Source organism: Schistocerca nitens, chromosome 10, assembly GCF_023898315.1.
Source record: "Schistocerca nitens isolate TAMUIC-IGC-003100 chromosome 10, iqSchNite1.1, whole genome shotgun sequence".
Lineage (NCBI taxonomy): Eukaryota > Metazoa > Arthropoda > Insecta > Orthoptera > Acrididae > Schistocerca > Schistocerca nitens.
Window position 1 is genome coordinate 219031682 of NC_064623.1, and position 13759 is coordinate 219045440.

The following is a 13759-nucleotide window of genomic DNA, read 5'->3' on the forward strand; positions in this document are numbered from 1 at the left end:
TCACTTAAATCTCCCATTGGTGGATAAAAATTGGTCCTTTTAATTATCTGCTCCACTTTTCATATAGTATGGCTATTGTTGCACTCGTATCCATGCAGCAAGAAAATAGACAAACATTAGTTTTCTTTTCCTCAATAATGACAAAATTTTTGTGTATGTTCATTTAGCATTCTTTCGAAAAAGTCTGTTCATGTTAGCTGTGACTTTGTCATGGAAAAACGGTTGCCAAATGTGTCAGTTCTGTTGGTCGATTTTGGACTAACGGTGCTGGGGGGAGAAGGGGCAGCTCAACAGCTAACACAAAGAGTATGAATCGACATGAAATTTACGTCATGAGAGATAATTACTATTTGTAGTACTGGAATTAAAGCATGAATTTTTGTTGAAACTACATTTGGTACCATGAACAGTCTTCTTCGCAACATAAAAAGAATACAATGCAGCTTACCAATACTAAAGTCACACAAACTGTACTTTGCAGCAAACTTGGAACTTCACAAAAGTCAATTGTTGGATCATTACACATATATATTAAGTAGAAGTCACATTTAAGTTACGTTGATATTGTTTTACCTCTAATTTTTCTGTGGTTGTCGATCATATAGTCCATCTATTAAATCTTTATGACTAGAGACGTCTTGCAGTATGGAACAAATAATTGCCTCCTCGTATGATTGCAGGTAAAAATGTACATATATATTTTTGCATGCATTGTTACACATATCATTTACAACACATGTTGTTGATGGACCAGTAAAATTACACATCTTTTTTGTGATATCTAAAACACAAGCACTCTCAAGGGAGAATGAAACAAAAGTTTTTAAAAAATTGAATGTTCTCCTGACATCATCTTTTGTTAAAAAGATAATTTTAAAAGCCTATCTTTGCCACCTTCTGCAGCGATGTACCAATTTCTTATTACTAATGAGGTAAATAAAAAGGTGTTACACAAATTCGCTGAAGGATTACGAAAAAAAAAGATGTTACATGGTGTTAGAGTTTAGTGAATGATTTAAATGCAGTTTGCCATCTAATCATTTCGTTACATTATATCAGAACTTGTTCCATAGATAACGAATACGACATTTCGAAATGATGTGGAACATGTTATTTTGACGTAAGTTTTCATTACGCCTTTTTTCAGTTACTGGTTCATATCTAAAAATTCATATATTGAGTAGAAGGAGTTGTCATTCAGAAATATTATTTTGTTTTTAAATTTTGGCTTGCTATCTGTCAGACTATTAATATTATTTGGCAAATGACAAAAGATTTTTGTCACATCATAATTCACCCCTTTTTGTGCCGATGTCAGATTTAACCCAGAATAGTGAATATCATTCTTTCTTCTGTAAAGTTGTATGCATTTCACTGCTATTTTTGAATTGGGATGAGTTTTGATTTGTATTACAAATGAATTAATCTATGTTCAGTTTCATTACTACAAATAAGCAATACATATGAACACGAATGTCACTGCAGTACTTCAACAACTGTCTAGTTCACTGGCGCCGGCGCAGCAGCAAATCTAAGTTAGATTGCAATTTAATGGACGTGTACTATTTAAATTTCCAGTTTCGACTCGTTCCAGTGAGTTGAAAAAAATTTCCCTGGTAGGTGCCGGCACGCCGTTTCCGCTGAAATTGAGCTCTGATCACCGAAGACAGAGCGTTGCATGTGGACTGTTTAATTTAATCTTCCCCGAATTGTTGGTAGCAGTGTCTTTTGACAGGTAGAGTGGTAACCACTCTGGCTGCGAATATACCTTTGTGCGTCGGCAGTATATTATTGTGAAGGCAGTTGTTTCGTTGTCGAACCTGATATAACTGCACGCCGTTGGAATGATAACACCTTTCCTGATGACAGGACACAAGGCTTTCGCAATGATTTTTATGCCACCAGTCATTCGGTGTCGGATTATGTTTTCTGTTTGAGAGGTAATTCATTAACACAGCGCCGATTGTCCCAGAAAAATGCGGTAGTTAAACAGAAAGCGTCTTTAAGAAGTACTTAACGGATCTCAGAATACACGCAAATTTTTAATTTCGCCTGGCCGTATATACGAAGTATTCACTGATGTCCATTTTGGAGCAAATAATTTGTGATCTCATAACAGAAATTAATACGCCAACATGTTACTATAATGAATTTCTTTGATCTCCTTATGCAAAAACTGTACATTATAATTTGAATTGTCCGTTCACAAAAGTGCATCATCTCGTCATCTGTAATCAGTAATTACTTGGCGGACACCATGTTTACTGATAAAATTTGTTACTAAAAATTAATTATAGCACGAGAGTGACAAGTACAACTTACAAATGATAAATTATTTGCATTATCCTGAAGTGAATCCAACTTTTGCACAGACAGTAACAAAATTACTGCTATAAAAATCGTTGATAAACTACTCACAGACTGAAGAACTGTTTTTTAATACAGACAAGTTGTTCCTCTTTGACAATCCAGTGTATATCTGTACCCTTCCATTCCTGAGAAATTCTTGAATAGGAATGAGAATTAAATGGAGTTGTGGTGGTCTTAAGTTTTAGGAATAGCTTTATACAGCTGTCTAGGCTAGTCCATCATACAAAAGTACTTTCATTTTGGCATTTGTGATGGAAACATACATCCATTTGAATCTGCTCTCCATATGTAAGATTGACACTCTCTGCCCCCTCCCCTACATACAAATTTCCCTCGAAATTTTAATTTGGAATGTTTTCAAAGGCTTTCGCTCTTTATGTTTTAACAACATATTTGGATAATTTATGTGGAGACCATGATTTTATGGTAATTAACCTTGGCAACAAATGAGTATTTGAGCTTCTCTTGCTGTACTTAATATCTTTATGGTTTGAGCAAGGGCTTAATTAACTACACGGTTTATTGGTTCTCTTTAATTTTATACTTTAAATGTAATCAACTTCTAGCTATGTAGGCCTACAGCCAGTATAAATTCCTTAAATGACATCATTTACCACTCTCAACTGTAACTGTTTTTGCTGCACCATTGCATTTTTGACTTATGTGCCATTGTCGAGCACAAGATAAGTTTAAGTGACACAGCTATAGTTCATAACAGCTGCCAGAGGTCAACTAAAATTGGAAGCTGGTTACTTATCCTTTGTTATTTAGTTGTGATTGTTGACATGTGTCAGCAAAGCATCTGACTTGGTACTGTGCAAATGCTTATTAATAAAAATACAGTCAAACGGTGTGTGTAATGAAACTTGTTACTGGACTGAAGTAGTCTTCATAGGAACGACGCAGCATTTTATGTTCGATGGAGAGTCACTGGCACGTGTGGAAGTAACTTTGTGCATGCTCCATGGAATTGTTTTGGGACCATTGCTATTCTCATTGTGTATTAAAGACTGGCAGACAAAATTAACACTAACCTTGGAGTCTGCCGATGATACAGTTGACTGTAATGAAGCACTATTTGAAGAAAGCAGCATAAATATTCAATCAAATAAAAATTCAAACTGTTGCAAAAAGGCTGGCAACTTGATTTAAAAATGTAGAAATGTAAAATTGTGCCCTGGTAAAATTTTGCTTACGGCAGCAGTGGTGGCATAGTGTGCTCATGTTGGCAACAACTGGCCATGGAGTAAATAATTAATGCTGTTCCTGCTCTGTGGTTGAAAGGTTCTTGTATGCACCCTTGTGCACTTAGTAAATTAATTATCCTTGTAAAGATAACATTTCATATCAAAACATTTGCGTTAACATAAATGTCAGATAATTTTCAGCATTCACCTGTCACTCTAAACATCAGCACACTACACTGCTGCTGTCATAAAGTAAAATTTAACCTGTGCACTTCACAAAACAAAAAATTAGGGTGCTATGACAGTAACGCAGAGTCAACTGAGGCCAGTCAATTTGTACAAATGCTTGGGTGTAACAGTTTGTGAGTGTAAAAATGGAAAGATAACACAGGCAGCAGGTGGCAGACATTGGTTCTGTGATAGTAAGATGGGACATTGTAAAGAATCTACAAGAGAGATTTCTTACAAAACACTCATGCTCTGTGAATATTGCTCGCATGTGTGGAACCTGTACTGAACATAACTGACAAGGAGTTTTGAATATATACTAAGAGGGGCAGCTTGAATGGTCACAGATGATTTGGAGTTGTGAGGGAGATCACGAAAATGCTTGAATATGATGATGATGTCCCATACTCCAAGGAGCGTAGGGACGATGCGAGAGACCCGCACCGCCGACTAGGCAAGGTCCTAGCAGAGGTGGTATGCCATTGCCTTTCTTGAATATAGACACAAACTATCTTGCAAAAGCCTATTAAAATCCATGAACCACCATTAAGTGGGAAATATAGGAAAATACTACAGCTTCCTAAGGAACACTACCGCAGGGACCACGAAGACAAAATTACTGCATGCACAAAGGTATTTGAGCAATCAGTTCTTCCATAGCCCCATCCACAGATGGTATGAAAGAAACCCTAATACTTGATCTAGTAGGATGCACGCAATGCCGCATCACAGCTGTAGAAAGTAAGTTTTAATTTTACGATAAAGGTTTTTCTGTTATTTCAGTTACTTTATGGCTTGAACATTTCAATAGTGAGATTCTGTTTGACAGACACTAGAAAGTTGGGGGATTAATACTTTGAAACTTGTAGCAGTTAATAAAGGACACTGTGACAGAGGTGTATTTTTATGTACTATAATAACTGTCATGGGTAAGCCACAAGAAAGCAAACACATGTCAAAGACATTGTTTTAAGTAACTTTAGGATGAACTAACACTTTTTCAATGATCTCCTCATTCACCATGCTTTAATATTATTCAGTCATTGTGCCATGTAGTGGAAGACACAGTTAAGCACCAGCCCCACCTTTCTTCATAATGTACTAGGGAATGGTATAGAATCCAAATGGTTGACATTCACAATTTAGATATATCACTCCTCAGCCAGATTCAGGCTGTTGCCAATGAGACATGTTGTTCCACATCAGTGGCAGTCAACCTGGTCCCCCACTAGTGGGCAGTCCAGTTTTCAGGTGGGTGGTGGGCTGTAATGGTTTTAAAAACATTTTCATGTTAAGTCATGACAAAATTTTGGCAAAGTATTAGATAAGTAGTTATTATTATTAGTGGAGATGCTTTAACTTGATGTAACTCTACTGTATAAATTTTATTCACTAAAGTTTCTTCCCTACTTTTTATGTCACCATATTTTGGAATCAGTGAAAATTTTACTACTAACAGAGATACAAAACTGGGCGGTAGGTACAAATGTTGACTGTCCCTGTTCTACTTCACATGAGGGCTGCTCATAAATTACCCTCAGATTGGCTATAAAAAAAAAAAAAAAAAAAAAAAAGAAAAGATAAACATAACTTGTAAACACAGTTTGTGCATATGTCTTGATAGTACTTCTCTACTTAGTCGCCACCCAAATTCAAATATTTGTTACACCATGACACCAGCTTCAAAGAATGGTGCCACGCAGTGCTTCAGCTAGTTGCTGACAAAATCCTTGTCAGTCAAAAAGTGCTGAGTAGCCAGCCAGGCTTTTATTTCGGGGAAGAGATGAAAATTACTTGTTTCCAAATCTGAACTATAGGGATGATGACGAAAAATCTCACAGCCAAAAAGAGTGAACTTTTCCTTTGTTTGATTCGCAATATAGGGTCACACATTGTTGTGAAGGACAATTATTCCTTTAGCAATCGTCTCTCCTGGTTTGGTTTGGATTGTCTTTCAAAGTTTCACATGAGCCCGACAATAAACCTGTGATGTCACATTATTCTGAGGAATTACTCTCATGAAATCTATTGTTGAAATTCCTTTGCAGCTCCAAACAACTGTAACCACTATTGCGCTTTCATAGTCTGCTTGAATTTTTTTGGCTTTCTGGGAGAATGAGTGTACATCCAAGTTTTGGACTGCTCCTTAGTTTCAGAGTTCACATACCGTACCCACGTCTTGTTCCCAGTAACAATTCTGTCCAGAAATTCCTTCACCTCTTCATGGTAATGCTGAATATCAAAGATGAACCCACTCTAAGTTTTTTGAACATCAGTTAAACATCTTAGTACCCACTGTGACAATGTCAAAGAGGGTTATCCCTGAAATCAGAAGCACATCTTTGGAAACTATGAATAGTTTCATGGTGCACAAGTTCGTCAGTTACGTCTGCACGTCTTCCTTGACCACTTCCATTGTTTACATCTGTGCGACCAGCCTCAAATTTTCTGCACCAGTCCCTCACAGCTCCTACACTGATAACCCCATCACCATTCAATGACACAACCGATGACAAATCTTGACTCATTCTGCTTGCAGGAAGCGAATAACGAAACACAGCGTAACTGTGAGAAAACTGAACAGCACAGTCCATTTTGTCCACTTGCTGCTTACACACTGATGAATGCGGCAGAGAACTGACTGATGCAACATGACCTTCAAAGTCTCCTTTTTGAACCATGCAAGTGCCATGAAGCTTTAAACATTTGTTTATTTTTAATACGTAATAGGGGTTAATGTATGAATAGTCCTCATACTAGTTGCACAGGATAAAGATTTTGATTCTTTCATATACTACAAGGTGCCTTTTTTACAAAAGTGTGCTTTATTCATGCTACTTTCTTTTCACAGGATGGATTTATGGTGCTACAAAAACATGTCCACGTAGAGTACCAAAAGGATTCAATCAATTCGCTGTAAATGAACAACAGAATCCAGTCTGACCTGAGAGCAGATATCCTGTTAACTTGGCAGTGTAAATGTAATATGCAATTGTGAATACCACTTTGGAAGAGGCAGTATACAATAGTTGGCACCCGTGTGTATCCAAACAAACAATAAATACAGTTTTGCAGTAAAAGTTGTTGGTACAGTGTGCAAGCTAGTTACAAGTGAAACATGGAAGCAAATGGTAATGTATGTTTGAGATGGAACAACCACCAGAGTACAGTAGTTTCTGTCTTTGAAACCCTTTTAGACAGCGGAACACTTGTCGACTGCACTATCGCAGCCGAAGGTCGTTGCTTGAAAGCTCACCGAGTGATCCTCTCATCGTGTAGCCCTTTCTTTGCACTGTTGTTCAGCCAGCACTATGAGAAACACCCGATAGTTGTACTGAAAGACATCAGATTTCAGGAACTGAGAGCTGTGGTGGATTACATGTACCGTGGTGAGGTCAACATTTCCCAGGATCAACTGGGAGGTCTCCTGCAGGCGGCAAAGTTGCTGCAAATAAAAGGCTTGTCAGACAGTGGTGAGAGTAGAGTAGATGGGAAGGTGGAAGTGGACAAAACTAAGGAAATGTGCTCTTCAGTCCTACAGAGTGGTGCAGCAGTTGAGCAATCTGCAGAACCTGCAACAGTCACTCAGTTCCCACCAGACACAGAGGTAGTTGATCTATCAGATGACAGTTTACCATCTCCTGACACACAGGAAACTCTCAGTACAAAAGAAAAAAATACGTCACCAATCGATTGTGCTCTCAGGGCTTCGCACAGTTTATCTGCTCGCCACGAGAACAAAATTGGGAATAGTTCTTCTGCAGCCGAAAATCACCTGAGCACTCTACACGGCACATCCAATGAACCACAGGTTAGTTCAACGATTTCAGCACATGCTTTAACACCGTTGACTTCTGCAGCATTTCCAAAGTCCGTGCTGGAAAATAACTTGCCAGATGTTCCAGAGAACAAGACTGATAGAATAAAATGTGAAAATACTCTACTGCCAAAAGCAGCTTCAGAACAGACAGCAGTCACATTAAAAGGTCCTCTCCAGAAACCAGGAACACTTACAGAAACACCAGTTAAAAGTGAAAGTGAGTTAATGGACACTGACGACAACTTTGCTGACGATGTTTCACGTAATTTTACATTTAATGATGTGGACTGTGCAGCGCACCGAGAACAGCAGTCACCTAGTGACAGGGCGAACTTTCTCAGTGAGGGAATGAGTATTGAAAGTGTGGTCGACTGGACGTGTGACATTTATTCGGGTCTCCCCCAGTCAAAACGACCTTGTTTCTCTAGGTGCAGAGTTTGTGGCAAGGTGTACAAGTACAACAGGAATTTAACAAAACATTTAAAATATGAATGTGGGAAAGAACCACAGTTTTGTTGTCCATACTGTCCAGCAAGGTATACTCAGAATGGAACACTGAGGAAGCACCTCGAAAAACATCATCAAAGTAGTGAGAGTGTCAAGTAATTTTTTTTTTAAAAAAAAAAGAGGTGGATAATTTTCCCCCGATACCAGTACAAATGTGCTTCCAAAAGTCTCACAGTGTGTAAGTGAACAAGTAGTTTGATAATACTGTCTCAAACATCAATGTTGCTCCGCAATTACATTCAAACCTTTAATGTCTGCATGCAGAAAACAGTGTTAAAGTTAGAAGTTTATTAGAATTGAGACCAGGAGGAAATCATATACTGTTGTCAGAAGTTATCGTTTGTTTTCAGGCAAAGAGAATACACATATTATCATAATAATGATATAGTGGTGATGCGAGATGACTGGAAACAAATGTGCAGGCCATATCTGCAGAATGATTAAAGTGTTTTCGATGAATTACTCTTTCTTTCAAAATGGTTTTCATGCTATTTTTTCCATTAATTATACTAATGGCATTTCATGGACACAATTATTAAGAGAACAGACCTCCTTTTGTCAATACTATGAAGTCCTCAGTGGCTGAGAAAAACACAAATTACAGATGATTCTTGCTAAGATGTCAAATTTCAAGTGCTAAATATGTGCATATTGAAACCTTGCTCTGACGAATGGAGGAAAGTCCTGAGGCATAACAGCACATATCTCTTAATGTTTGTTAGTGAGCAGTGCTCCTCTTTCTCATTAATTGTTCATTATTGGAGAAACATCTTTTAAATAGTGTCAGTGGGGTGGGAGGGAGTGCAGGCAACACTTTAGACCATAACTATAGCACCACTGAGAATGCACTTCACACTGACATGATCATCATGATGTTTTTAAGCAGTTCAACAAGCACTGGACAGATTTGGGACATTAATTTGGAGTCCGAGACATTCATACATAGCTGTGATTGATACATCACCCCTCCTTCTGTTCTATCAAACACAACATGGCCTCTGTCAAGATGCTTCTTGTTAGAAAAATAGCTCTGAGCACTATGGGACTTAACTTCTGAGGTCATCAGTCCCCTAGAACTTAGAACTACTTAAACCTAACGAACCTAAGAATATCACGCACACCCTTGCCCGAGGCAGCATTCGAACCTGCAACCATAGCGGTCGTGCGGTTCCAGACTGTGGCGCCTAGAACCGCTCGACCACACCGGCGCTTCTTGTTAGAGGTTATGATTTGATTTATTCTGGGAAATAAAACAACAGTGGTCTTAGCCCTCTGTTGCGTGTACCAAAACTACTTTCATTCTGTTATGTCATATGGGATCATATCCTTGGGTAACTTGTCAAAAGCATGCAATAAGACTCATTTGTGGTGTAAATTCAAGTACAGCATGTTGAAATCTGTTCAAGGAGCTTTGTATTCTAACCACTGTCTCTCAGTAAATTTATTCCTTAATCAAATTTGTCGCAAGTAATACGTCTCATTTCCAACCGATAGCTAAATACATAGTATGAATTCTAGGAATACGAACACTCTAAATAAAGACCTCAAATTGCTTGCCTTGATACAAAAAGGGGTCCAATATTCAGAAACACACATTTTCAATAAATTACCAGCAACCGTTAAAAACTTGGTTTCCGATAAAGCACAGTTTAAACAGAGTTTGAAAGACTTTTTGATAGGCAACTCCTACTCTATAGATGAATACCTTAACAGGGATTGTTAGACCAGCTTAAGTAAACATGTCTGTTAGATTTCAGTTTTGACAGCACGTAGTCACAACAGTCAGGATTAGGTACTTTGTGTATAGTAAATTTATTAAAAGTGAATAACTAAATTTCATTCATTCAGTGTATTAATACTGTAATTATTAGCAGTTCCACGTCATTGTATTCACACATTTTATTATGCTCAAACATTTTCTGATTTTTATTTGAGATTTTCTGACTTGTTCCACATCCAAGAAAATTGCCTCATTTGTGGGTCCGTGGAATGACAACTGAACCCAATCTGATCTAAGTTTGTTGTGTGTATCTCTCCCTGTTGTTCTAGTAAAGCTGGCCAGTACGCTTGAACCCCCTAGTAGGAGACCCTTTACTAAATCTCTGATAGAATCTGTTCAGGAATTAGTGAGCAAAATATTCTGTGCCTTTTGGCTTCTAGTGCTCTGCATCGGAGATTAGATGTGGTGCAGTTTCAGCACCCCTATCTTACAGTCTACACTTATGGGCTTCTTTCTCTGTACCCATCAAATGCAGGTGTTGTCTGAAGTTCCTATGGCCACTATGAGACCTACCATGTTTGTTAAAGGTTAGTAACAATTTGGCAGAAGCATTTCGTTTGACCAAAACAGTAACAATCTAATCAATCATATTAATTACTGATGTTTTTGCTAGGGATTTTTAGCATAAAATCTGCCTAAGAGTTGCAAGTAGAATGTGGTGACTGTAGCAACAGTCACTAGAAAAGCAAACCACTGTAGTTGGACAGAAACATATATATGAAAGAATGTTCATTTAGAATTTCCACCACACCTTAAGAAGCCTCAGAAATACAAAGCATGAACTTGTAATGAAAATACAGAAAAATGGAAGAGCAAGGGAGTGTCAGCAGATGTGTTATGCATATGTAAACTGGCCAACAAAAGGAAATATTCTGATGCAGTTAAAGGAAATATTGTTAAAGTTACAATGGCTCAACTGAAGAATTAAATACTGATGTAAGTAAAGCTGATTGTTGTGTATAAAAGTGGATCACTGGACACTGTATACACAAAAATAAAGTTCCAGGGCATAGACAAAAATGCACTGAACAACTCTTGGTGCTGTGATTCAGACATTTGCACTTCTGACAGTGTACACTCTCCCAACAGTGATGGTTTTAAACTTACTTAATCCGAGACAGCACTAATAAGACATAGTCAAGCAGGAAATTATTTATGTGATGATTTCAGTACTGATTTTATCTTCTTGGATGGTAATGATTGGGGGCACCTAGAGTTCCACATGTCCAGCTCTGTGTCCCCCCCCCCCCTCCCTCAAGAGTTGGACATAGTGCAGATCTCTTCCCTTCAGTACTCAGTCTGAAGTTTGGCTAGCAGCAGATCTCCAGTCTTTACATTTCTCTGCCATCTGACTTACATCCAAAATCTTTCATAATTCGATCTATGTACTTTAGTTGTCTTCCTCTGGTCCTTCTTGCACTGAAATTTCTCTCTGTTATTATTTTTAAGAGCCTCTCGTATCTCAATAGATATAGATAAGCAATAATCTGAACTGTTCTGCTTATGATGTTCCAAAAACATCTCTTCGATCCCACTCTTTTATGGGCTTATCAGTCCATTTGATTTTCAAGCTGCACCTGTAACACCATATCTCAAAAGAAGTCGCTATCTTCCTTTGCTGAGTGCAAGTCTCTCAGGAATACAGTGCTACACAGAAAACGTGTTCAGAAACCTTTACCTTGTTTTGAGGATGGTCTGACAAGTTCTTGGCCTAATATTCAAAATGACAATTTATGCTGTCAAAGAAGTTTTATTTTTCAACATAATCCCCTCTAATATCAATCCAGCAACGTTCCAATGCCATTATCTTCCCTCTGTAGGGCCCCTCCAGAAGTGCTGCAAAAGTACCCATCTACAGCCACAATGACTTCTTGATTGGATGAAAAGTGCTGACTGCTAAGTAATTTCTTTAGTTTTGAATTGTGGAAGTCCAAGGGAGCCAAATCTGGGGGATAGGGTGGATGTTCCAATGCTTCATAATAATCTCTCTCAATTTCTCCATTGCCAAGATACTTTTGTAGGCAGGTGCAGTGTCCTCATGGAAGATGAGTTTTATCCTTCTTTAAGCTGGGTCTTCTTTCACGAATGTTTACATCCATTTTCATTAGAAGTTGGGAAAAGTATTCTCCAGTTATGGTTTTACCTTTTTCAAGATAGTCAATCTACCAAATTCCTTTTGCATCCCAAAACACCAGCGCCATGATCTCTTGTGCTGATGGCACTGTCCTTGTCTTCTTTGCGGCTGAAGAACCAGCTTCTATCCATTGCATAGAGTGCCGTTTAAATTCGGGGGTGTAGTGGTGAATCCGTGTTTCATCGAATATCACATATTGATGCCACAAAGGCACTTCTGTTTTTCTTAAAACATACCGAGCACATTTCAGAAAGTGTTGTGCGAATGCATCAGAGATACACTGTGAGCGCATGTGGCACCTGTATCGCACAAAACTTTCTCGTGTCCAATTCCTGGTGCAAGATGTGATCAACATGTTCCTTTGATATCCCTAGAACATTAGGAATTACATGCACCTTTATACACCAGTCTTCCAAAATCATGTCATGCATTTTGTAGATGATTTCCAGTGTGCTTCCACTCTTCTGACGTCCATGTGGATCATCTTGGATGCTTTCAGGGATACATTTAAATTCTTCCACCCATTATTCACAATGGAAACTGAAGAGTCATAATACACTTTTACAAACTGCAAATGAATTTAGGTTGTTGTTAAACTTTCTTGTACGAAGAATTTAATCACTGTATGACACGATTTTTTCCGTTTTTAACACCACATGCACCACAACTGCTTCAAATGACTGCCTACAGTCAACTGTTGCCTGGAATGAGCTGAAATTTTATGTGGCATCTACTAATACATATAGCAGCATAAGGGGAAAAATCACACATGTAGTGTGGTGATCTATGGGTGAGGCCAAGAACTTTACAGATAGCCCTCGTATTGGCTGTTACTTTTAGAGGTTAACATTGTTTTCTTTTTACTGAACGCTGTTCTGCTTGGGAAATTCTGCGTCTTACAACATTTCTTTGTTTCTTTCATCTGTTGTAATCTTACAGCAGCAATCAATAATTTATTTCTAAACTTGTCTCTTATTAAATGAATGTGAGCCCCATAGCAAAATTGTTTGTCTGGCCATGGCTGTCAAATGGCACAAATAAAGCATCCCCATCAATCAGGTTTAGCTGAAAAGAAAGTACAATTTCATAGCACCTTAAAAGCTGATCTGGTGTCACTATTCGTTGAGAATAACCAAAAATATTCTTCCAACACTATGAACCCAGTTTCCTGCTATAAGGGTTCAGAATTAATGGCACTGGAAGCCGAGAGAAAGGGAGATTAATACCAGAGAGAAAAGTTTCTTGTGCCAGAAAGAAAGAGCTTTATTTAATGCAGAGTCCTAGTTCTAAGCAAGATTTCAAGATCACTGGGAGCAGTGTTGCAAAATACTTAACCATGTCAAAAAAAAAAAAAAAAAAAATCCATGCGAAGACAGTTATGAATATTTTAGTAAGCATGGACTGAGAAAATTCATTACGCCAAATAATATCCAAATCCCTAAAGACAGTAGCAGTGAGCCAGATGGCTATAAATTCATCTGTCGGGGTGGACTCCCAATATTTTTGCTGTCTTGTTGGGTCTCATTTCCTTTAAAGGCAATACTGGCAAGTCTTGTGTGGGGAAAAAGCAATGATTAAGATGACTAACTTAATGCATCTTGCAGGAACCTTTTTAAGGATCTTGAAAGTCTTACATTCACTTCCCAACTCCTTAATAGTTTTTGTTCCTGATGATAAAAAACAGGTTGTGCTGAACTGTAGTGAATGCAGTCCAATAAAATACACAAAAATAG

The 13759-nt window shown here is 38.0% G+C and overlaps 1 protein-coding gene across 1 annotated transcript; it reads left to right on the forward strand.

Moving 5' to 3' along the window:
- The first annotated feature begins 1746 nt into the window (after window positions 1–1746).
- On the forward strand, window positions 1747–8571 carry LOC126210198 (longitudinals lacking protein-like). Its single transcript, XM_049939376.1, has 2 exons — window positions 1747–1940; window positions 6637–8571. Exon 2 carries the CDS (start codon window positions 6904–6906, stop codon window positions 8209–8211), a length of 1308 nt encoding a protein of 435 aa, XP_049795333.1. The 5' UTR covers window positions 1747–1940; window positions 6637–6903; the 3' UTR covers window positions 8212–8571.
- The last annotated feature ends 5188 nt before the right edge of the window (window positions 8572–13759 follow it).